At 52.1% G+C, this 24,259-nt stretch overlaps 1 protein-coding gene across 1 annotated transcript in view; it reads right to left on the bottom strand.

Annotated features, from left to right (window-relative positions):
* The window catches only part of cpe (carboxypeptidase E), a 199,871-nt gene that overhangs the window by 5,646 nt on the left and 169,966 nt on the right, over positions 1-24,259 (bottom strand). Inside the window, exon 8 of the mRNA XM_038792117.1 lies at positions 14,807-14,925. Coding sequence (XP_038648045.1) covers positions 14,807-14,925 — 119 coding nt within the window. The remainder of the gene's footprint in view (positions 1-14,806; positions 14,926-24,259) is intronic.

Here is a 24,259-nt window from a genome sequence, read left to right as displayed (position 1 = left end):
CACTATACCCCCACAATGTCACACACTATGCCCCCCACAATGCCACACTCACTATACCCCCCACAATGCCACACACACTATACCCCCCACAATGCCACACACACTATAACCCCCCACAATGCCACACACACTATAACCCACCCCGCCCCCACAATGCACCACACACACTATACCCCACAATGCCACACACACTATACCCACCCACAATGCAACACCACTATACTCCCCACAATGCCACACACACTATAACCCCCCACAATGCCACACACACTATACCCCCCCACAATGCCACACACACTATACCCCCCACAATGCCACACACACTATAACCCCCACAATGCCACACACACTATAACCCCACAATGCCACACACACTATACCCCCACAATGCCACACACACTATACCCCCCACAATGCCACACACTATACCCCCCACAATGTCACACACACTATACCCCCACAATGCCACACACACTATACCCCCCACAATGCCACACACACTATACCCCCCACAATGTCACACACACTATACCCCCCACAATGCCACACACTATACCCCCCACAATGCCACACACACTATACCCCCACAATGCCACACACACTATACCCCCACAATGTCACATACACTATACCCCCCACAATGCCACACACACTATACCCCCCACAATGCCACACACTATACCCCACAATGTCACACACACTATACCCCACACAATGCCACACACTATACCCCCCACAATGCCACACACACTATACCCCCCACAATGCCACACACACTAGTCCACACACTACCCCCCACAATGCCACACACACTATACCCACCCACAATGCCACACACACTATACTCCCACAATGCCACACACACTATACCCCACAATGCCACACTCACTATACCCCCCACAATGCCACACACACTATACCCCCACAATGCCACACACACTATACTCCCCACAATGCCACACACACACTATACCCCACAATGCCACACTCACTATACCCCCACAATGCCACACACACTATACCCCCCACAATGCCACACACACTATACCCCCCACAATGTCACACACACTATACCCCCCACAATGCCACACACTATACCCCCCACAATGCCACACACACTATACCCCCCACAATGGCACACACACTATACCCCCCCACAATGCCACACACACTATACCCCCCACAATGTCACACACACACTATACCCCCCCCCCACACAATGTCACACACACTATACCCCCCACAATGCCACACACACTATACCCCACAATGCCACACACACTATACTCCCCACAATGCCACACACACTATACCCCACAATGCCACACACACTATACCCCCACAATGCCACACACACTATACCCCCACAATGCCACACACACTATACCCCCACAATGCCACACACACTATACCCCCCCACAATGTCACACACTATATCCCCCCCACAATGCCACACACACTATACCCCCCCACAATGTCACACACACTATACCCCCCCCACAATGTCACACACACTATACCCCCCACAATGTCACACACTATACCCCCCCCACAATGCCACACACTATAACCCCCCCACAATGCCACACACACTATACCCCCCCACAATGCCATACACACTATACCCCCCCACAATGCCACACACACTATACCCCCCACAATGTCACACACACTATACCCCCCCACAATGTCACACACTATACCCCCCCACAATGCCACACACACTATACCCCCCACAATGTCACACACACTATACCCCCCCACAATGTCACACACTATACCCCCCCACAATGCCACACACTATACCCCACACACTCGACCCCCCACAACACCACCACACACACTCTATCCCCCCCAGAACGCCACATACACTATACTCCACCACACACAATATCCCCCCCCACACCACCGCACACACTCTATAGCCCCCCCACAACACCACTTACACTATCCCCCCCAACACCACCACACACACTCTGCCCCCACACCACCACACACACACTCTACCCCACCAAACACCATTACACACACTCTACCCCCACACCACACACACACTCTACCACCACACACACTCTACCCCCACACCACACACTCTACCACCACACACACTCTACCCCCCCCCCCAAACACCATTACACACACTCTACCCCCACACCACCACACATACTGTGTTGTTAAGCCGCTACTTGGTGGAGGCATTGCTGAAGGATACTCCAGACCTTGAGGTAAGTTGAACGTATTTATTGAGCGATTAACAGAGCTCCTAAATGAGTTCTACACTCCACTAATCTGACTCAAGTAACACAGTACACTCTACTAACTGCACACGTGCTATGGTGTGGCAGTGCAGCTAACCTCACACGTCTTGCTCTCTCGGTTTCTGCCGGTGGAAGGGGCAGGGCCTGTGTGCCTTGTCCTTTTTATAGTGGTCGTGTGCTGCCCTTTTGTGGTTATGCTACCACTGGGTGTTCTGATTACCCATTGGTTGTGACTTCTGATGACCCATTGGTTACGTGTCTGCATATCATTACATCTCCCCATTTTTTTTGTTGTGTGCCTGTCTAATGTGGTGATGGTAGGTTTGGTTGACAGCATGAAAGAATATGCATGACTTGGATATACAGTAGACACAAGGCGGCAAATGTTCATAAGTCCAGTGTTTGGGGTCACCGTCTTATCCTTGATGACCTCCTGAGAGGTGGCGGAGGGGATGCCGGTGTCTTGATAGGTGTGTGGGAGTCACGACTGGTGGAATCGTGGTTCGTGGTGTCTTGAGGTGGCGCTTCAACAGATGCAAGTGGAAGGGGAATTGGTTGTGGGCGTATGATTTTCCGAAGTGCCCTTCGATTTTGTCGATTGATGGTGCCATCAGCTGTTTTAATCACAAAGGATCTGGGCGTGGCCTGCTGAATGATGATAGCTGGGGCAGAGTAACCCGCCACCAGATGTTTTGATCCTGACGGTGTCTGCTGGAGATAGCACGTCAAGATCGGTGGCATATGCGTCAGAGTGCTGTTTCTGACTGTCATGAAGCTGTTGCATCTTTTGTAGTACCGGTAAGTGATCTGGGTTGGGCAGGTGTAGGGCTGGAAGTGTTGTCCTCAGGTTCCTGTTCATCAGCAGTTGAGCTGGTGACATGCCAGTTGATAAGTACCGCCATGGTACGATGTTGTACGTGAGTAGTGCAAGGTATATGTCGGAGGCGGAGTCCGAGGCTTTGTGGATAAGTTGCTTGACCATGTGCACCCCCTTTTTGACTTTGCCGTTGGACTGGAGGTAAGGTGTTTGAGGTTGTAGCCTTTAGCAGATGTGATCCATTCTTGACTGTGGAAACACCGGCCATTGTCGCTCATGACAGTATTCGGGATGCAATGCCGCGAGAACGTCTCTTTGCACGCTTTGACGGTCTTGGAGGTGAGGTCGGACAGCTTCAGCACCTCAGGATAGTTTGAGAAGTAATCAATGAGTAAGATGTAGTCGCAGCCATTCGCGTGGAATGGTCAATGCTGACCTTGGACCATGGTGAGGTTTCCAGGTCGTGTTGTTGGAGTGTCTCCTTGTCCTGTGCTGGTTGGAACTTCTGACAGGTCTCGCAGTCCAAGACCATGTCCATGATGTCCTAGTTGATGCCGGGCCAGTAGACGGCTTGTCGGGCCCTGTGTCTGCATTTTTCTATGCCCAGGTGCCCCTCGTGAATTTGCCACAGTACCATGTGCTGGTGACGCAGAGGGATCACTATTCTGTTCATCTTTAGCAGGATTCCGTTGATCAGCGTTAGGTCGTCTTTGACATTATAGAATGGAGGGCATTGCCCTTTCGGCCACCCATTGTTGAGGTTGTAGATGACTCGCTGCAGCAGGGGGTCTTTGTCCGTCTCTTCTCTGATGAGAACGAGTTTTTCGTCTGTTGCCGGGAGGTTGCTTGAGCACATTTGTACCTGCGATTCAATGTGCTGGATGATCTCCAGTGGCTCACTCGGTGAGGTGACGGAGCGGGACAATGCATCTGCAACGGTGAGCTCTTTGCCAGGTGTGTACACAAGATCAAAATCGTACCTCCGGAGTTTGAGCACAATTCTCTGCAATCGGGGAGTCATGTTGTTCAGGTTCTTTTGGATGATGTGGACCAGAGGTCTGTGATCTGTTTCAACGGTGAATGTTGGCAGGCCGTAGACATAGTCATGGAATTTGAGGATGCCGGTGAGAAGACCTAAACACTCCTTTCAATCTGCGCGTACCTGGTCTCCGTCGGTGTCATTGCCCATGATGCGTATGCTACTGGGACCCATGATGATGAGTCGTCTTTCTGTAGCAGTACCGCTCCAATGCCATCCTGACTCGCATCAGTCGAGATCTTTGACTCAGATCGTGAAACTAAGAATACGAGGATGGGTGCAGTGGTGAGTTCGGCCTTCAGCTCCAACCACTCTGTCTGGTGTTCAGTCTTTCACTCGTAGGTGGTTGATTTATCAGTTTTCTTAGGGACGTGGTGTGTGTGGCCAAATTAGAGATGAATTTGCCTCTGATGTTTACCACTCCAAGGAAGTGCAGTACTGCTTTTTTGTCCTCCGGACTTTCATTGCCTCAATGGCTTTTATTTTGTCCGTGTCCGGGCATACACTGTGTTTCGATATCTGATCACCCAGGAACTTCAGCGGGAACGTCCCAAAGCAGCACTTGGATTTGTTTAGCTTGAGGCCATGCTCATGTAGGCGTTGGAATACTCTCGTCAGTCGCGACACATGTTCCTCCAGAGTTGAAAACCAGATTATGACATCGTCAACGTAGACACAAACCCCGTCTATTCCTTCCATCATCTGTTCCATGATGCGGTGGAATATTTCTGATGCCGAGATGGTAGATTCGTAGGTCCCCCAAAGGCATCTTGACGCACACCATCAAGCTGACCCAATCAGTTGGTTCAATGACTTTAGAGATGATGCCTTTCTTCTGTAGGCTTGTGAGCTCTGCTTTCAGTCGATCCCTCAGTGGAGCAGGAACTATCCTTGGTGGGTGGACCGCAGTAGAATTTTGTACTCAAATGGTAGTGTGCCCATTCCGCTGAAGACATCTGAGTATTGGGTCAGTATGTCATTGATGCTGACCTGAATGAGATGGCGTCATGGTGTAGACCCTTTGGATGAGGTTCAGTTGCTTGCAGGCTTGCGCACATAGCAGGGACGCCCCGTCTTGTTGGATGATCTCGAATCTCAGGCTTGTGTCTATGTGTTAGTTGGACACTGTCAGATGTTCAACCGCAATGCCGTGATTGTGTTGCCACTGTTGCCCTGGAGTTTGCAAGCAGCTGGAAGGATTTTGGATGCCATCTTGATTTTCATGAAGTCCAACTTTGAGATCAGGTTGGCGGAGGCACCTGTGTCCAGTTTTAACTGGATGGGGCATCGGTTGACATCCATCACTATGTTCCATTCATCCTCGGAATCAACGGCAAGGATTGATTGGACTTGCGAGGTGTCCGGTCTGGCGTTTTTGCACTTCGTGATGATGCCTACTCGGAATGTTTTATCCAGGCAGTCATCGTCTGGATCTGTTGCACTACCTTGATCAGAGTTATGCATTTGGTGTTGCACACTTCTGATGCTGTTCTGTTTGAACTGTGTTCGCTGACCCCTGAATTGTGGTGCAGATCTGCACAGAGCTGCATAGTGGTTGAGTTTCCCACATTGGAGACATTGTTTGCCTTTTGCAGGGCATTTTTTTCTAAAGTGGGTGGTTCCACAGTTTGTACATGACATGACGTCAGCGTCATGACATTCCGTGCGTCGTCGCGCATGCGCAGTGCGGTTCTCGGCCGATTCGTATTCCCGGTCGTACTGCGCATGCAGTAGGAGCACGCGAGATGGCTGCCATTGGAGACGTGGAGGCACTGCATCCGGGAGATGGCCTGAACACTCTCCACTTCGTGGGAGGTTTGTTTTTCACTCTCAGCATTTCTGTATTGTGAGTTGGATTTTTTTGAATGTTCATTTACAGTGCACGTTTCAATAGCGATCTTTAAGGTCATATGTTTGATTTTTAGCCATTGCTCTCTGAGGATCAGAGTGGATTCCAAAAACGATTTGGTCTCTGATCATGGAGTCAATGTCACTGAAGTTGCAGGATTGCGCTAGCAGTCTAAGGTTAGTGCGATAACTATTGAAGGATTCATCTTTACCTTGTATCCTTTATTTAAAGATGTAGCGCTCAAATATTTTGTCCGCGTCAACCTCGCAGTGGCTGTCAAATTTTTCCAAGATAGTTTGGTATTTTGTTTTGTCCTGCCCTTCTGTGTATTGAAACGAGTTGAAGATCTCTATCGCGTGGTCACCCGCAGTGGTCAGTAGGAGAGCTATCTTCCGAGCGTCGGTTGCGCCATTCAAGTCGGATGCTTCTGCATATAGAACATAGAACAGTGCAGCACAGAACAGGCCCTTCGACCCTCGATGTTGTGCCGAGCAATGATCACCCTACTCAAACCCACGTATCCACCTTATACCCGTAACCCAACAACTCCCCCCCACCCCCCCCCCCCCCTTAACCTTACTATTAGGACACTACGTGCAATTTAGCATGGCCAATCCACCTAACCCGCACATCTTTGGACTGTGGGAGGAAACCGGAGCACCCGGAGGAAACCCACGCACACACGGGGAGGACGTGCAGACTCCACACAGACAGTGACCCAGCCGAGAATCGAACCTGGGACCCTGGAGCTGGAATAGTTGGAATTTTTGTTTAAACGAATGCCAGTTAGCAGTAAGATTACCGGTGGTCCTGAGTTGACGAGGAGCCTGTGTCTTGCCCATCGTGCCTGGATTCGGTAGCTGTTTGTGTTGGCTCTGTTGCCAAAGAGCTGTCTGAGTTTGTCTCTGACATTACTGAGTTGAACTAGGTAGATTTAGTAGCCACTCCCGTACCATGTGTTGTTATGTTACTATAAGCCGCTACTTGGTGTCGGCGTTTCTAAAGGATACTCCAGACCTTGAGATAAGTTGAACGTATTTATTGAGCGATTAACAAAGCTCCTAAATGAGTTCTACGCTCTACTAATCTGACTGTAGTAACACAGTATACTCTACTAACTATATGAACTTGCTCTAGGTGACATGCTATTGTGTGGCGGTGCTGCTAACCTCACCTGTCTTGCTCTCTAGGTTTCTGCCGGTGGAAGGGGCAGGGCCTGAGTACCTTGTCCTTTTTATAGTGGTCGTGTGGTGCCCTCTTGTGATGATGCCACCGCTGGGTGTTCTACTTACCCACTGGTTGTGTCTTGTTCTGATGACCCATTGGTTACATGTCTGCATATTATTACACTCTACCGCCACACCACCACACACACACACACACACTCTACCCCCTCACAACACCACCATACACTCTATCCCCCCACAACACCACTACACACACTCTTACCCCCCCCCAAGACCACCACACACATACACTCTACCCCCTCCACAACACCGCCATACACACTCTATTTCTCCCCCCCCCCCCCACAACACCACCATACACACTATATTCCCTCCCCCACTCCCCACAACACCACCAGACACAAGGGCGGCATGTGGCGCAGTGGATAGCACTGGGACTGCGGCGCTGAGGACCCAGGTTCGAATCCCGGCCCTGGGTCACTGTCTGTGTGGAGTTTGCACATTCTCCCCATGTCTGTGTGGGTTTCACCCCCACAACCCAAAGATGTGCCGGTTAGGTGGATTGGCCACACTAAATTCCCCTTAATTGGAAAAAAAAAATTGGATACTCTACATTTATTGAAAAAAACACCACTATACACACACCCTATCCTCCCCCACAACGCCACACACACTATCCCTTACACACTATCCCCCCACAACACCACCACACACACTCTATCCCCCCACAACGCCACATACACTATCCCCCCCCACAACATATCCCCCCCCACAACACCACACACACTCCATCCCCCTCACAATGCCACGCACTCTTCCCCCCCAACGCCACACAATTTACCCCCCACAACGCTACACACTCTACCACCCCCCACAACGCCACACACTCTACCACCCCCCACAACGCCACACTCTACCCCCGACAACGCCACACACTCTACCCCGCCACACACTCTACCACCCCCCATAACGCCACACAATTTACCCCCCACAATACCACACACTCTACCACCCCCCCACAACGCCACACACTCTACCACCCCCCCACAACGCCACACACTCTACCACCCCCCACAACGCCACACACTCTACCACCCCCCCCACAACGCCACACACTCTACCACCCCCCACAACGCCACACACTCTACCACCCCCCACAACGCCACACACTCTACCCCCACAACGCCACACTCTACCACCCCCCACAACGCCACACACTACCCCCCACAACGCCACACACTACCCCCCACAATGCCACACACTCTACCCCCCACAATGCCACACTCTACCACCCCCCACAACGCCACACACTCCACCACCCCCCACAACGCCACACACTCTACCACCCCCACAACGCCACACACTCTTACCCCCCCCACAACGCCACACACTCTAACCCCCCAATGCCACACTCTACTCCCCCACAACACCACACACACTATCCCTGACACACACCATCCCCCCACACCACCACCACACACTCACACACACACACACACACACACACACACAATTCCCCCCCACAACACCACACACACTATCCCCCCACAATGCTACACACTCAATCCCCCCCCCATAACGCCACACACTCTACCCCCCACAACGCCACACACTCTACCACCCCCCACAACGCCACACACTACCCCCCACAACGCCACACTCTACCCCCCACAATGCCACACACTCTACCCCCCACAACGCCACACACTCTACCCCCCACAACGCCACACACTCTACCACCCCCCACAACGCCACACACTCTACCACCCCCCACAACGCCACACACTCTACCACCCCCCACAACGCCACACACTACCCCCCACAACGCCACACACTACCCCCCACAACGCCACACACTACCCCCCACAACACCACACACTACCCCCCACAACGCCACACACTACACCCCACAACACCACACACTACCCCCCACAACGCCACACACTACCCCCCACAACGCCACACACTACCCCCCACAACGCCACACACTACCCCCCACAACGCCACACACTACCCCCCACAACGCCACACACTACCCCCCACAACGCCACACTCTACCACCCCCCACAACGCCACACACTCTACCACCCCCCACAACGCCACACACTCTACCACCCCCCACATCGCCACACACTCTACCACCCCCCACATCGCCACACACTCTACCCCCCCCAACGCCACACACTCTACCCCCCCCACGCCACATACTCTACCACCCCCCCCAACGCCACACACTCTACCCCCACAACGCCACACACTCTTCCCTCCCCACAATGCCACGCACTCTACCACCCCCCACAACGCCACACACTCTACCACCCCCCACAACGCCACACACTCTACCACCCCCCACAACGCCACACACTCTACCCCCCCAACGCCACACACTCTACCCCCCCCACGTCACATACTCTACCACCCCCCCCAACGCCACACACTCTACCCCCACAACGCCACACACTCAACCCCCCAAAATGCCACACTCAACCCCCCCACAATGCCACACACACTATCCCTGACACACACCATCCCTCCCACACCACCACACACACATACAATCCCCCCCACAACACCACCACGCATACTCTATCCCCCCACACTCAATCCCCCCCACAACGCCACACACACTATCCGACACATTACCCCCCCCACAACACCACCACGCACACTCTATCCCCCAACAACGCCACACACACACTCCATCCCCCTCACAATGCCGCGCTCTTCCCCCCCCACAAAGCCACACACTCTACCCCCCACAACGCCACACACTCTACCACCCCCCACAACGCCACACACTCTACCACCCCCCACAACGCCACACACTCTACCACCCCCCACAACGCCACACACTCTACCCCCCCACAACGCCACACACTCTACCCCCCCCAACGCCACACACTCTACCCCCCCCACGCCACACACTCTACCCCCCCCACGCCACACACTCTACCTCCCCACGCCACATACTCTACCACCCCCCCAACGCCACACACTCTACCCCCACAACGCCACACACTCAACCCCCCAAAATGCCACACTCAACCCCCCCACAATGCCACACACACTATCCCTGACACACACCATCCCTCCCACACCACCACACACACATACAATCCCCCCCACAACACCACCACGCATACTCTATCCCCCCCACAACGCCACACACACTATCCGACACATTACCCCCCCCACAACACCACCACGCACACTCTATCCCCCAACAATGCCACACACTCAATCCCCCCCAACAACGCCACACACACACTCCATCCCCCTCACAATGCCGCGCTCTTCCCCCCCCACAAAGCCACACACTCTACCCCCCACAACGCCACACACTCTACCCCCCCAACGCCACACACTCTACCCCCCACAATGCCACACACTCTACCCCCCCCACAACGCCACACACACTATCCCTGACATACACTATCCCCCCCCACAATTCCACACACACTCTACCCCCCACAATGCCACACACTCTGCCCCCCCAACGCCACACACTCTGCCCCCCCCAATGCCACACACACTCTATCCCCCCACACTCTATCCCCCCCCCAGAACACCACACATACTCTATCCCTCCCACACAGCAAAACTTCTATCCCCTCACAACAACAAACAACACCTCACAAACTACCCCCTCACCCCCACCCCACTGCATTGGCCATGCTAAAGTGCCCCTTAGTGTCCAAAATGTTTGGTGGAGTTACTGGGTTATGGGGATAGGGTGGAGGCATGGGCTTAAGTAGGGTGCTCCATTCAAGAGTCGGAGCACACCCGGCGGGCCAAATGGCCACCTTCTATGAGTCTATGAACACACTCCAACCCCCCCCCCCCCCCCACAACAACACCACACACACACAACCACCCCCACCCCCCCCACCCCCACAACAACACATGCACACTCTACCCCAATCCTCCCCCCATAACAACACTATACACTCTTTCTCTCCCCTCATTCCTGCACACCAACACCACACACCAGACAAACAAATAAACTATCCCCTTGGAGGAGCAGAAGTCATGAAAAGCGTTACATTCATGCAAGATGTTTATTTATAATCTACTGGTTTTCGGAAACTGTGGGAATTGCAGATTTGGTTCACATTCAATGAACACCAAACATTATTCATAAGGATCTGTAAGTATTTTGTCAAAACAACTTCATCAACAATTTATATTCAAGCAGTGCCTTTATTATAAAAAAAAAGTCAAGATGCTGCACAGAGGTATAATCAAAGAATAGTTTTGAAAATTCCGTAGAGCAATTATTATTAGTCAAATAAAATTCCCAACTCGCACCATGAAGCCAATCCATAAGGGCTGCCTATTTTACCATCACTATTTGGCCCAAGCAACGTATGAGAAGCAATGATGTTTTGTAATAAAAGGATTCGGAAATATTTTTACATTTATTAACTTTTCTGGGTAAATTAGCCAGGCCAATCCCATTATTCAGGAGGTTGGATGCCTTATCAAACTATTCGGAAGGACAGAGTGGATGGTAAGGGAGGTGGTGTTGCTCTGTTATTTAAGGATGACATCCGGGCAATAGTAAGGGATGACATCGGTGCTATGGAGGATAAGGTTGAATCCATTTGGGTGGAAATCAGGAATAGTAAGGCGAAAAAGTCACTGATAGGAGTAGTCTATCGGCCACCAAATAGTAACGAGATGGTGGGGCAGGCAATAAACAAAGAAATAACTGATGCATGTAGAAATGGTACAGCAGTTATCATGGGGGATTTTAATCTACATGTCGATTGGTTTAACCAGGTCGGTCAAGGCAACCGTGAGGAGGAGTTTATAGAATGTATCCGCGATAGTTTCCTAGAACAGTATGTAATGGAACCTACGAGGGAACAAGCGGTCCTAGATCTTGTCCTGTGTAATGAGACAGGATTGATTCATGATCTCATAGTTAGGGATCCTCTCGGAAGGAGCGATCACAATATGGTGGAATTTAAAATACAGATGGAGGGTGAGAAAGTAAAATCAAATACTAGTGTTTTGTGTTTAAACAAAGGAGATTACAAGGGGATGAGAGAAGAACTAGCTAAGGTAGACTGGGAGCTAAGACTTTATGGTGGAACAGTTGAGGAACAGTGGAGAACCTTCCAAGCGATTTTTCACAGTGCTCAGCAAAGGTTTATACCAACAAAAAGGAAGGACGGAAGAAAGAGGGAAAATCGACCGTGGATATCTAAGGAAATAAGGGAGAGTATCAAATTGAAGGAAAAAGCATATAAAGCGTCAAAGATTGCTGGGAGATTAGAGGACTGGGAAATCTTTAAGGGGCAACAGAAAGCTACTAAAAAAGCTATAAAGAAGAGTAAGATAGAGTATGAGAGTAAACTTGCTCAGAATATAAAAACAGACAGTAAAAGTTTTTACAAATATATAAGACAAAAAAGAGTGGCTAAGGTAAATATTGGTCCTTTAGAGGATGAGAAGGGAGTTTTAATAATGGGAAATGAGGAAATGGCTGAGGAACTGAACAGGTTTTTTGGGTCGGTCTTCACAGTGGAAGACACAAATAACATGCCAGCGACTGATAGAAATGAGGCTATGACAGGTGAGCACCTTGAGAGGATTGTTATCACTAAGGAGGGAGTGATGGGCAAGCTAATGGGGCTAAAGATAGACAAGTCTCCTGGCCCTGATGGAATGCATCCCAGAGTGCTAAAAGAGATGGCTAGGGAAATTGCAGATGCACTAGTGATAATTTACCGAAATTCACTAGACTCTGGGGTGGTCCCGGTGGATTGGAAATTAGCAAATGTGACGCCACTGTTTAAAAAAGGAGGTAGGCAGAAAGCAGGAAATTATAGGCCAGTGAGTTTAACTTCGGTAATAGGGAAGATGCTGGAATCTATCATCAAGGAAGAAATTGCGAGGCATCTGGATAGAAATTGTCCCATTGGGCAGACGCAGCATGGGTTCGTAAAAGGCAGGTCATGCCTAACTAATTTAGTGGAATTTTTTGAGGACATTACCAGTGCAGTAGATAACGGGGAGCCGATGGATGTGGTATATCTGGATTTCCAGAAAGCCTTTGACAAGGTGCCACACAAAAGGTTGCTGCATAAGATAAAGATGCATGGCATTAAGGGTAAAGTAGTAGCATGGATAGAGGATTGGTTAATTAATAGAAAGCAAAGAGTTGGGATAAATGGGTGTTTCTCTGGTTGGCAATCAGTAGCTAGTGGTGTCCCTCAGGGATCCGTGTTGGGCCCACAATTGTTCACAATTTACATTGATGATTTGGAGTTGGGGACCAAGGGCAATGTGTCCAAGTTTGCAGATGACACTAAGATGAGTGGTAAAGCGAAAAGTGCAGAGGATACTGGAAGTCTGCAGAGGGATTTGGATAGGTTAAGTGAATGGGCTCGGGTCTGGCAGATGGAATACAATGTTGACAAATGTGAGGTTATCCATTTTGGTAGGAATAACAGCAAACGGGATTATTATTTAAACGATAAAATATTAAAGCATGCCGCTGTTCAGAGAGACTTGGGTGTGCTAGTGCATGAGTCACAGAAGGTTGGTTTACAAGTGCAACAGGTGATTAAGAAGGCAAATGGAATTTTGTCCTTCATTGCTAGAGGGATGGAGTTTAAGACTAGGGAGGTTATGTTGCAATTGTATAAGGTGTTGGTGCGGCCACACCTGGAGTATTGTGTTCAGTTTTGGTCTCCTTACTCGAGAAAGGACGTACTGGCGCTGGAGGGTGTGCAGAGGAGATTCACTAGGTTAATCCCAGAGCTGAAGGGGTTGGATTATGAGGAGAGGTTGAGTAGACTGGGACTGTACTCGTTGGAATATAGAAGGATGAGGGGGGATCTTATAGAAACATTTAAAATTATGAAGGGAATAGATAGGATAGATGCGGGCAGGTTGTTTCCACTGGCGGGTGACAGCAGAACTAGGGGGCATAGCCTCAAAATAAGGGGAAGTAGATTTAGGACTGAGTTTAGGAGGAACTTCTTCACCCAAAGGGTTGTGAATCTATGGAATTCCTTGCCCAGTGAAGCAGTTGAGGCTCATTCATTACATGTTTTTAAGGTAAAGATAGATAGTTTTTTGAAGAATAAAGGGATTAAGGGTTATGGTGTTCGGGCCGGAAAGTGGAGCTGAGTCCACAAAAGATCAGCCATGATCTAATTGAATGGCGGAGCAGGCTCGAGGGGCCAGATGGCCTACTCCTGCTCCTAGTTCTTATGTTCTTATGTTCATCGCACTGGGGCCATACCAGTCTTCACACTTATGCCAGATCCTACTGGTGGGGACGGGAGGTGGGAGAAGCAGGAAATCCCACAATATGGAGTTCAGGTTTTGCCCCAGACAAGGCTTCCACACAGCAGGAGTAACAACAGTCGTGTGCCAGATGGCCCATTTATTTATTGGGACATTATTGCCAAATCTCTGTGAAGGGATTAATGGTTAGTAATGTGCTTGAAATTGAAAGGTTAGTAAACGTTTATCACACTAATAGTTTTTTCATACCATGAATCTGGTCACAAATTCAAATTTAGCTGTGGGAATCTGCACAGCCAGTGCAAGATTTACTCGCTCAGGAATGCCTTTTATTTCCACTGGAGAAGTGTGGAGTGGGTAAAAGAGTGTGTAGGTAAATTGATGAAGGCTTACCGCTACGGCCGGGCTTAAAGGAACTGCCACTTTCTTAGTTATTGCTAGGTATCCTGGGGCAGAAGCTGTGACTTTATAGTCTCCAGGAGCTAGAAGCCTCCAGAAATCACCGTCTTTAGCTGAAGAGAAAGAAAAAAATATGCATGAATTATAGTTTTAGTGAAACGAGTGAATGACAGATTCCTTCCAGCCCTGGACAGTTTTTGGAATTTATATATATTCCAAAAGAATCATTCTCAGTGAATACGGGAGTGTCTAATCAGTTAAGATCAGGCAGACGTCCAATACAGCTAAGTATGTAAACATTAAGTAAGAGAGCAATTTTTGATTCAATCATTATCTTCCCAAGTCTACAAAATGCGCCACGTTTAATTTGGCCAGTGGGAATTTTCATAAAAATAATTGGGCTGTGCGGCAGCACAGTGGTTAGCACTGTTGCTTCACAGCTCCAGGATCCCCGGTTCGATTCCTGGCTTAGGTCACTGTGCAGAGTCTGCATGTTCTCCCTGTGTCTGCGTGGGTTTCCACCGGGTGCTCCAGTTTCGTCCCACAAGTCCCGAAAAACGTGCTGTTCTGTAATTTGGACTTTCTGAATTCTCCCTCTGTGGAACCTGATGTGTTTGGCAGGTTGGTTCGATGTGGACTGCAGGGAAGTTAGAAACAGACGTCTAACACTGGAGAAGATCCAACACTGTTTTATTCAACTAGAGAACTGCGATACATATTCAGCTGTGGGTCGACACTATACTGATCTGACCGGTGACCAAGTAGTAGCCTGACCAGACCTACTAGCTACCACATGGTGTTTGCACTTGCTAGCTCGTGGACTCTGTCTCAGTAGCTGGGTCCCGAGAGAGCGGGAAACCTAGTGCCCTCTGGCTTTACAGTGGTAGGCACTACTGGTGATTGGCTGTACTATGCTGTATGCTTACTGGTCATCCTATATGTCAATCACTGCCTGTCTGCATCTCATTATCTACATGAGTGGATATTATGACATCTCGCCTCTTTTTTTTAGTTGAATAAATATGGAGGTATATATATATATATATATATACACACACACATACCTGACTATATACAAACAGAGCTTGAACAAACGTTTATACATGAGAAGGTGCCGATAGTGCAGATACATGACAAATGAAGCAATATTTACAAAGGTTAAATCGATGAATTCAGTCACAAAATTTACAAAAGTTCAGTCCACAGATTCAGTCTTTGTGGTGGGCGACGAATTCTTGTCCATCGCCGCAGAGGTGGATCAGGAGCCGCCTGCACGTGGATAGGTGGGATCGCTGCCATCGCGGTGGTTGCGTGGGCCGGCAGGATCACTGGCAGATCAGTGGCCTCATGGCAGGGTACGTCTGGAGGAAGTAGGATGGCCGGCGGAGCACTGCGGTCAGGTGGTGGGCGTGGTGGGGGGGGGGGGGGGGAAGAGTGCGTGGCATTGTGAAGGGGATGGAGTGTGTGTGTGTGGCGTTGTGGGGGGGATTGAATGTCTGTGTGTGTGTGGCGTTGTGGGGGGATTGAGTGTGTGTGGCATTGTGAGGGGGATGGAGTGTGTGTGTGTGCCCACCACCTGACCTCTTCGCAATGCCCGTCTGTTGCGCCACAGCAGGGAGCCATCAGCCATGTGGACAAGGAAAGACCTTGGGGCAACTTGTTTGACAACAACAGCTGTGGCTGACCAGCCGCCCTCAGGCAACCGCGAACACGATGGGCTGGAGCCAGCTCGGGTAGATCCGTGGCATGTGCATCATATGTGACCTTCTGTTGGACCCGGGACTGCTGCATTTTTTGTAAAACCGTGAGATGGTCAAGGTCTGGAACATGGATGGCTGGAATGTTGGCTTGCAAATTTCCATCGGGCGAGGCCGTCGCCGGTGACTATGACATGGTGTGGACTCGCTGAACCAGGTTCAGGAGCTTGCAGGCTTGAGCAGGGACGCCCTGTCAGGCCTGACGATTTCAAACCGTAATGTTGCGTTGATTGCCTTGTTGACACGAGCCACTGGCAGCTATGGCATTGCCATTGCAGTCAAGGAGCTGGCAGGCCGGTGGAAGAATGCTTGGTCGGGCCTGGATGGTGTTGAGGTCGGATTGTGAGATGAGGTTCGCAGTCGCGCCGGTGTCCAGTTTAAATCGGATGCGAGGACTTCCGGTTGCGGTGATGCGGAGCTAAGCCACACGTTCAGTGGCTCCCGCTATTTTCAGACTTTTGGGCTCTTTTAAGGGCCCGTAGCAGCGCTGGTTGGACTTTTCCCGGTGTGGGAACACATGTGCTGCACCTATCTGCCGGTGGGTGGACTTGACCAGGTGCAGGGCGGTCAAAAAATCGGCTTTGGAGCAGAGAAAGGCGAGGGGCAGGAAGAACAAAATGGCGGCGGGCGGGGAACCGGCAGCGTTGCAGCAGTGGGCGCAGGAGCAGCAGGAGTTACTCCAGCACTGCTTCAGAGAGCTGAAAGCTGAGCTGCTGGAACCACTAAAGGCCTCACTGGATAAGCTCATGGCGACCCAGACGGCCCAGGGTGCAGAGATCCGCGAGTTACGGCAAAAGGCCTCGGAGAATGAGGATGAAATCCTAGGCCTGGCAGTGAAGGTGGAGTCGCACGAGGCGCTCCACAAGAAATGGCAAGCGAGGATGGAGGAAATGGAGAACCACTCGCGGCGGAAGAACTTGCGGATCCTGGGCCTCCCGGAGGGGCTGGAGGGTTCGGACCTAGGGGCCTATGTGGTCTTGATGCTGAACTCGCTGATGGGAGCGGGGTCCTTCCAAGGACCCTTGGAGCTGAAAGGTGCCCATCGGGTGTTGGTGAGGAATCCCAGGCCGAACGAGCCGCCAAGGGCGGTGCTGGTCCGTTTTCACCGTTTCGTCGACCGAGAATGTGTGCTGAGATGGGCTAAAAAGGAGAGGAGCAGCAGGTGGGAGAATGCAGAGGTCCGGATTTATCAGGACTGTAGCGCGGAGGTGGCGAAGAAAAGGGCTGGTTATAACCGGTCGAAGGCACTGCTGCACAAGAGAGGGGTGAAGTTTGGCCTGGTACCTCTGGGTCACTTATAAAGATCGCCAGTACTATTTTGACTCCCCGGAAGGGGCCTGGGCCTTTGTCCAGGCAGAGAAGCTGGACTCGAACTGAGGATGGAGGGGGGGTTGGAGGCTGATGTATATTGTCCGGAAGCTCTGTTCTGCCTTGTACTTTTCTGTTTCCTGTTGGTTTTTTGCGTTTTTTTTTTATTTCTGTTCCTTTCTTTCTGGTGGAACGCTGGGGAGATGTTTTGTAGACCCTTTGGGGCGCACGCCTTTTTCTTTCCCACGTTTTGGGTTGGGGGCGGGGTTTAAGTTGGAAACGCAGGCTTTTTCCTGCGCTGGAGTCGGAATGGGAAGGGTCTGTACCGGTCCGGGGTTGGGGGGGGGCGGGGGGTGGTTGGCTTACACCAGAGGGGTCGTTGAGGTGGCGGGAGCAGCCGGGGTCAGCAGGATTCGGCTGACTTACGGAAGTACGATGAGTGGGGCAACGCAGCTAGGGAGGGCCCTAGCTGGGGGGAGTAGGGGAACAGATGGTGCTGGGGGGGGTCGAGGTGGGGACCTGCCACTGTGGGGAACAAGCCGTGTGGGGTTTGCGAGCACGTGGTTGGCCGAGGAAGAGTTATGGCTGACCAGCGGAGAGGGAGGGGGAATATCCCCCCAATTCGGCTGGTCACATGGAATGTAAGGGGGCTGAATGGGCCGGTTAAGTGGGCCTGGGTGGTTGTGCATTTGAAGGGGCTGGGGGCGGGTGTGGCTATGCTCCAGGAAACACACCTTAGGGTGGCGGATCGGGTAAGGCTGAGAAGGGGGTGGGTCGGGCAGGTGTTCCATTCGGTGTTGGATGGAGGAACCACGGGGTGACGATTTTGGTGGGGAAGAGTGTGTCATTTGTGGCGTCAAGTGTGGTAGCGGATAGCTGTGGCAGATATGTTATGGTGAGCGGTAGACTCCAAGGGGAGCTAGTGGTGCTGGTTAATGTGTATGCCCCAAATTGGGACGATGCAGGCTTCATGCGGCGCATGCTGGGCCAGATTCCAGATCTTGAGGCGGGGGGCTTGATAATGGGAGGAGATTTCAATACAATGCTGGACCCAGCACTGGGTCGTTCTAGGTCCAGGACCGGCAAAAGGCTGGCGGCGGCCACAGTGCTGAGGGGGTTCGTGGACCAGATGGGGGGGTGGACCCTTGAAGGTTTATGAGGCCGGGGGGTAGGGAGTTCTCGCTCTTCTCCTATGTCCACAAGGCTTACTCCCGGATTGACATTTTTGTCCTCAGCAGGGCGCTGATTCCGAGGGTGGTAGGGGCGGAGTATTCGGCGATAGCTATATCTGACCACGCTCCGCATTGGGAGGGCCTGGAGCTGGGGGAGGGGAAGGACCAACGCCCGCTGTGGAGGTTAGAGGTGGGGCTGCTGTCGGATGAGGAGGTTTGTGGGCAGGTCCTGAGGTGTATGGAGGGGTATTTGGAAACTAATGACAATGGGGAGGTGCAGGTGCAGGTGGTCTGGGAGGCGCTGAAGGCTGTGGTTAGGGGGGAACTGACCTCTATTAGGGCACACGGGGAGAGGGGGGAGAAAAGGGAGAGGGAGAGGTTGGTGAAAGATATGGGGCGGAATTCTCCGCTCCCGAGAAAAATCGGAGGCCGCTCCTCTCACCTTATACACCCCCACCCGGGGGCCCAGGAGCTGTGCTCCGTTATTCTTGGCCTCCGGGAGCGTCAAGGCGGCGCGCCGAGAATGAGGCGACAGCGGCGCCTATGTGACGTCAGCCGCGCATGCGCAGGTTGGCCGGCTCCAACCCGCGCATGCGCGGCTGACGTCATGACGGCTGACGGATCAAACCCGCGCATGCGCGGTGGCCATCTTCCCCTCTGCTGCCCTGCAAGAGGTGGCAGCTTGATCTTGCGGGACGGCGGAGGGGAAAGAGTGCGTCGCTTTGAGACGCCGGCCCGACGATCGGTGGGCACCGATCGCAGGTCAGTCCCTCCCGAGCATGGCCGTGGTGCTCACTCCCCTCTCCGCCCCCCACAAGCTTCAAACGGGCCTTTGGCGCCCATGTTCACGGCGGCAGCGACCAGGTGTGGTTGCCGCCATCGTGCACCAGTCGCGAACGGCAGGCCGCTCGGCCCATCCGGGCCAGAGAATCGCAAGTCGCCGTGAAAAACGGCGAGCGGCGATTCTTCCGAGTGGGGGGTGGGAGAATCGCGGGGAGCGCCAGGGGGGCGTTAAATGAGTCACCCGGCCCTCCCGCGATTTGCCACCCGGCGTGGGGAGTGGAGTATCGCGCCCATGGTAAGGGTGGACAGAAGGTATGCAGAGGTCCCGGAAGAAGGGCTTTTGAGGAAGCGTCATAGTCTCCAAGCAGAGTTCGATATATTGACCATCAGGAAAGCGGAGGTGCAGTGGAGGAGGGCGCAAGGGGCGGTATATGAGTACGGGGAGAATGCAAGTCGGATGCTGGCCCACCAGCTCCGGAAGCGGGAGGCGGCCAGGGAGATAGGGGGAGTTAGGGATGGAGGAGGCAATCTGGTGCGGAGTGCAAGGGGCCTTAACGGAGTGTTCAAGACCTTCTATGAGGAGTTATACCGGTCAGTGCCCCCTGGGGAGGAGGGTGGAATGGACTGCTTTGCGGGGAGGAGCAGATGGAGGGTCTGGGGGTGCCAGTCGAGCTGGAGGAGCTGGCCAATGCGATGGGGAGTATGCAGTCAGGGAAGGAACCGGGGCCTGATGGGTTCCCGGTGGAATTTTATAAGAAGTTTTCAGACCTGTTAGGCCCGCGGTTAGTGAGGACCTTGAATGAGGCAAGGGAGGGGCGGGCCTGGCCCCCGACGATATCCAGGGCATTAATTTCATTGATTTTGAAGCGAGATAAGGACCCCCTCCAGTGTGGGTCTTACAGGCCGATCTCGCTCCTCAATGTGGACTCGAAACTGCTGGCCAAGATACTGGCCAGGAGGGTGGAGGAGGTGGTCCCGCAGGTTATTCACGAGGACCAAACGGGTTTTGTGAAGGGGAGGCAGTTGAACGTCAATGTGCGGTGGCTTCTCAACGTCATAATGATGCCGGCGGTGGACGGAGAGGTGGAGATAGTGGCATCGATGGATGCAGAGAAAGCCTTTGACAGGGTGCAGTGGAGCTACCTGTGGGAGGTATTGAGGAGGTTTGGGTTTGGTGAGGGATTTATTAGGTGGGTGAGCTGTTGTATAATGCTCCAGTGGCAGTGGTGAGCGTGGTGGCGAATGGGAGGAGGTCGGAGGACTTTTGGTTGTACCGGTGGATGAGGTAGGGGTGCCCCTTGTCTCCACTGCTGTTCGCATTGGTGATCAAGCCCCTGGCCATGGCGCTGAGGGAATCGAGGAACTGGAGGGGGATTGTGCGAGGGGGGGGGGGGGGGGGGGGGGGGAGCACTGGCTGTCATTGTACGCGGATGATTTATTGTTGTACATTGCAGTTCCGGCAGGGGGGATGCCAGAGGTGATGAGGATTCTTGGGGAGTTTGGAGACTTTTCTGGCTATAAGCTCAATGTGGGGAAGAGTGAGCTGTTCGTGGTGCATATGGGGGACCAGGAGAAAGAGATGGGGGGCTCCCGCTGAAAAGGGCAGAGAGGACCTTCAGATACCTGGGGGTCCTGATAGAGCTGGGGGGCCCTGCATAGGTTAAACTTTACGAGGCTGGTGGAGCAGATGGAGGAGGAGTTTAGGAGGTGGGATGTGTTGCCACTCTCCCTGGCGGGCAGGGTCCAGTCGGTTAAGAAGACGGTGCTCCCGAGGTTTCTGTTCCTCTTCCAGTGTTTACCCATCATGATCCCGAAGGTTTTCTTTAGGAGGGTCAGCAGGAGTATTACAGGGTTTGTGTGGGCACAGAAGACCCCGAGGGTGAGGAGGGTATTTTTGGAGCGAGGTAGGGAAGTGGGTGGATTGGCGCTGCCCAACCTGTGTGGGTATTAGTGGGCTGCGAACTTGGCAATGATTCGTAGGTGGTTGATGGAGGGGGAGGGAGCCGCATGGAAGAGGATGGAGGCGGCGTCCTTTGTGGGCACGAGCTTAGAGGCGCTGGTGACGGCGCCATTGCCGTTCCCCCTGGCAAGGTACTCTATGAGTCCGGTAGTGGTGGCGACCCTCAAAATCTGGGGGCAGTGGAGGCGGCAGAAGGGGGAAGTGAAGGCCTCAGTTTGGTCCCCGATACAGGGGAACCACCAGTTTGTACCAGGGAGGATGGATGGAGGGTTTTTGAGCTGGCACAGGGCAGGTATCAGGCGGATGGGGAACCTCTTCCAGGACGGGAAGTTTGAGACCTTAGAGGATTTGGAGGGGAAGTGGGGTCTCCCTCCAGGGAATACTTTCAGGTATATGCAGATTAGGGCGTTTGTTAGGCGGCAGGTGGTGAAGTTTCCGCCATTGCCGCCAAGGGGGGTTCAGGATAGGGTGCTCTCGGGGACGTGGGTCGGTGAGGGCAGGATCTCGGCAATTTATGCAGGAGGAGGAGGAGGAGGCCTCGGTGGAAGAGCTGAAAGCGAAGTGGGATGGAGCTGGGAGAGGAGATTGATGAGGGGACGTGGGCGGACGCCCTGGGGAGGGTGCATTCCTCCTCTTCTTGTGCACGGCTTAGTTTAATCCAACTAAAGGTGCTGCATAGGGCACATATGACTGGGACCAGGCTGAGCCGGTTCTTTGGGGGGGGGGAAGGAGGACAGGTGTGGTAGGTGTACTGGGAGCCCAGCGAATCACACCCACAAGTTATGGCCGTGTCCGGCGTTGGAGGGCTTTTGGAAGGGGGTGGCGGGGACCTTGTCAAAGGCAGTTGGCTCCAGGGTGGAACCGGGATGGGGGCTCGCAATTTTTGGGGTAGCATCGGAGCCGGAAGTGCAGGAGGCGAAAGAGGCCGGCATTCAGGCCTTTACATCCCTGGTACCCCGGCTCAGGATTCTTTTACTGTGGAGGGACGTGAAGCCCCAGAGCCTGGAATCCTGGATCAGCGACATGGCTGGGTTCATTAAACTGGAGAGGGTCAAGTTTGCCCTGAGGGGGTCGGTGCAGGGGTTCTTCTGGCGGTGGCAGCCTTTTCTTGATTTCCTGGCGGAGCGTTAGAGGGTGGTTAACTTCAGCAGAAACCCCGGGGGGGGGGGTGGTTACGGGGGTTTGTTTTCATCGTTCTATGCCTATTTCTTTTTCTTGTTAATTTATTGTTTTTGTACTGGGGGGGGGGGGTTCCTGATTTTCTTTATTGTGATAAAATTTGTTGTTGAAAATTTGAATAAAAATTATTTTTTAAAAAATAAATAAATCGGATGCGAGCCTTGTTAACTGTGAGGACAGCAGACCACTCGTCGTCTGGATCCACACCGAGAATCGAGGCATTGCGCAGGTGTGGTGGAGGCCAGCTCATGTGTGGTTATGATGCCCACCCGATATGGAGACTTGAGGCAGTCAGCATCAGGGTCCGTTCGGCTGTCGGGATCAGAATCTGGCATGCCTTGCTGTATTGAACGGACACTTCGTTCGTCAAGATCAGTATCACTCTGGTACCATGATGTGTTAGGCAGGTTGGTTCGATGTGGACTGCACTCGATGCAGGGAAATTAGAAACAGACATCTAACACTGGAGAAGATCCAACACGGTTTTATTCGACTATAGAACTGCTATACATATTCAGCTGTGGGTCGACACTATACTGATCTGACTGGTGACCTTGTAGTAGCCTGACCAGATTTACTAGCTACCGCATGGTGTTTGCACTTGCTAGCTCGTGGACTCTGACTGTCTCAGTAGCTGGGTGCTGAGAGAGCGGGAAGCTTAGTGTCCTCTGGCTTTATAGTGGTAGTGGGCTGTCTGGTGATTGGTTGTACTGTGTTGTATGCTTACTGGTCATCCTATGTGTCAATCACTGCCTGTCTGCATCTCATTATATACATGAGTGGATATTATGACAGACCTGAACAGGTGCCAGAATTTGGCGACTGGGGGCTTTTCACAGTAACTTCATTGCAGTGTTAATGTAAACCTACTTGTGACAATAAATATATTATTATTATAATTAAGATTCAAGTTGAAAGCGAGGTGTGAGCTGCCACTTAAGGGCTTACTTCAGCTGTGTAAGCGACAGGCAAATAACCCAATCACAAATCCTTTCAGGAGCATTTTCCCTGCACCATCACTTTCTTTCCAGTTTCCCTATTTTAGTTTTTACAGCCCAATCATTTAGAATAAAAATAGCTAAAAACCAAGAAACAGATTGGTTGCTGGTGTGCAACAATTAAAGGCGATTATCATGGAAATAGTTTACAGATGAACACAGGATTATTTAGGAATAGGAAAATAGCATCCGGCCCAACAAGCCTATGATTTTACATACTGTTCTTCTTGTCACCGTGTCCCTCAATTCCTTCCCTGCAGAAAAATATCGAATTGCCTCTTGAATCTATT

This window comes from Scyliorhinus canicula, chromosome 3 (genome assembly GCF_902713615.1).
Source record: "Scyliorhinus canicula chromosome 3, sScyCan1.1, whole genome shotgun sequence".
In the NCBI taxonomy this organism is placed as follows: domain Eukaryota; kingdom Metazoa; phylum Chordata; class Chondrichthyes; order Carcharhiniformes; family Scyliorhinidae; genus Scyliorhinus; species Scyliorhinus canicula.
Note: the sequence above shows the minus strand (reverse complement) of the source record. Positions and strands in the feature narration are given on the sequence as shown.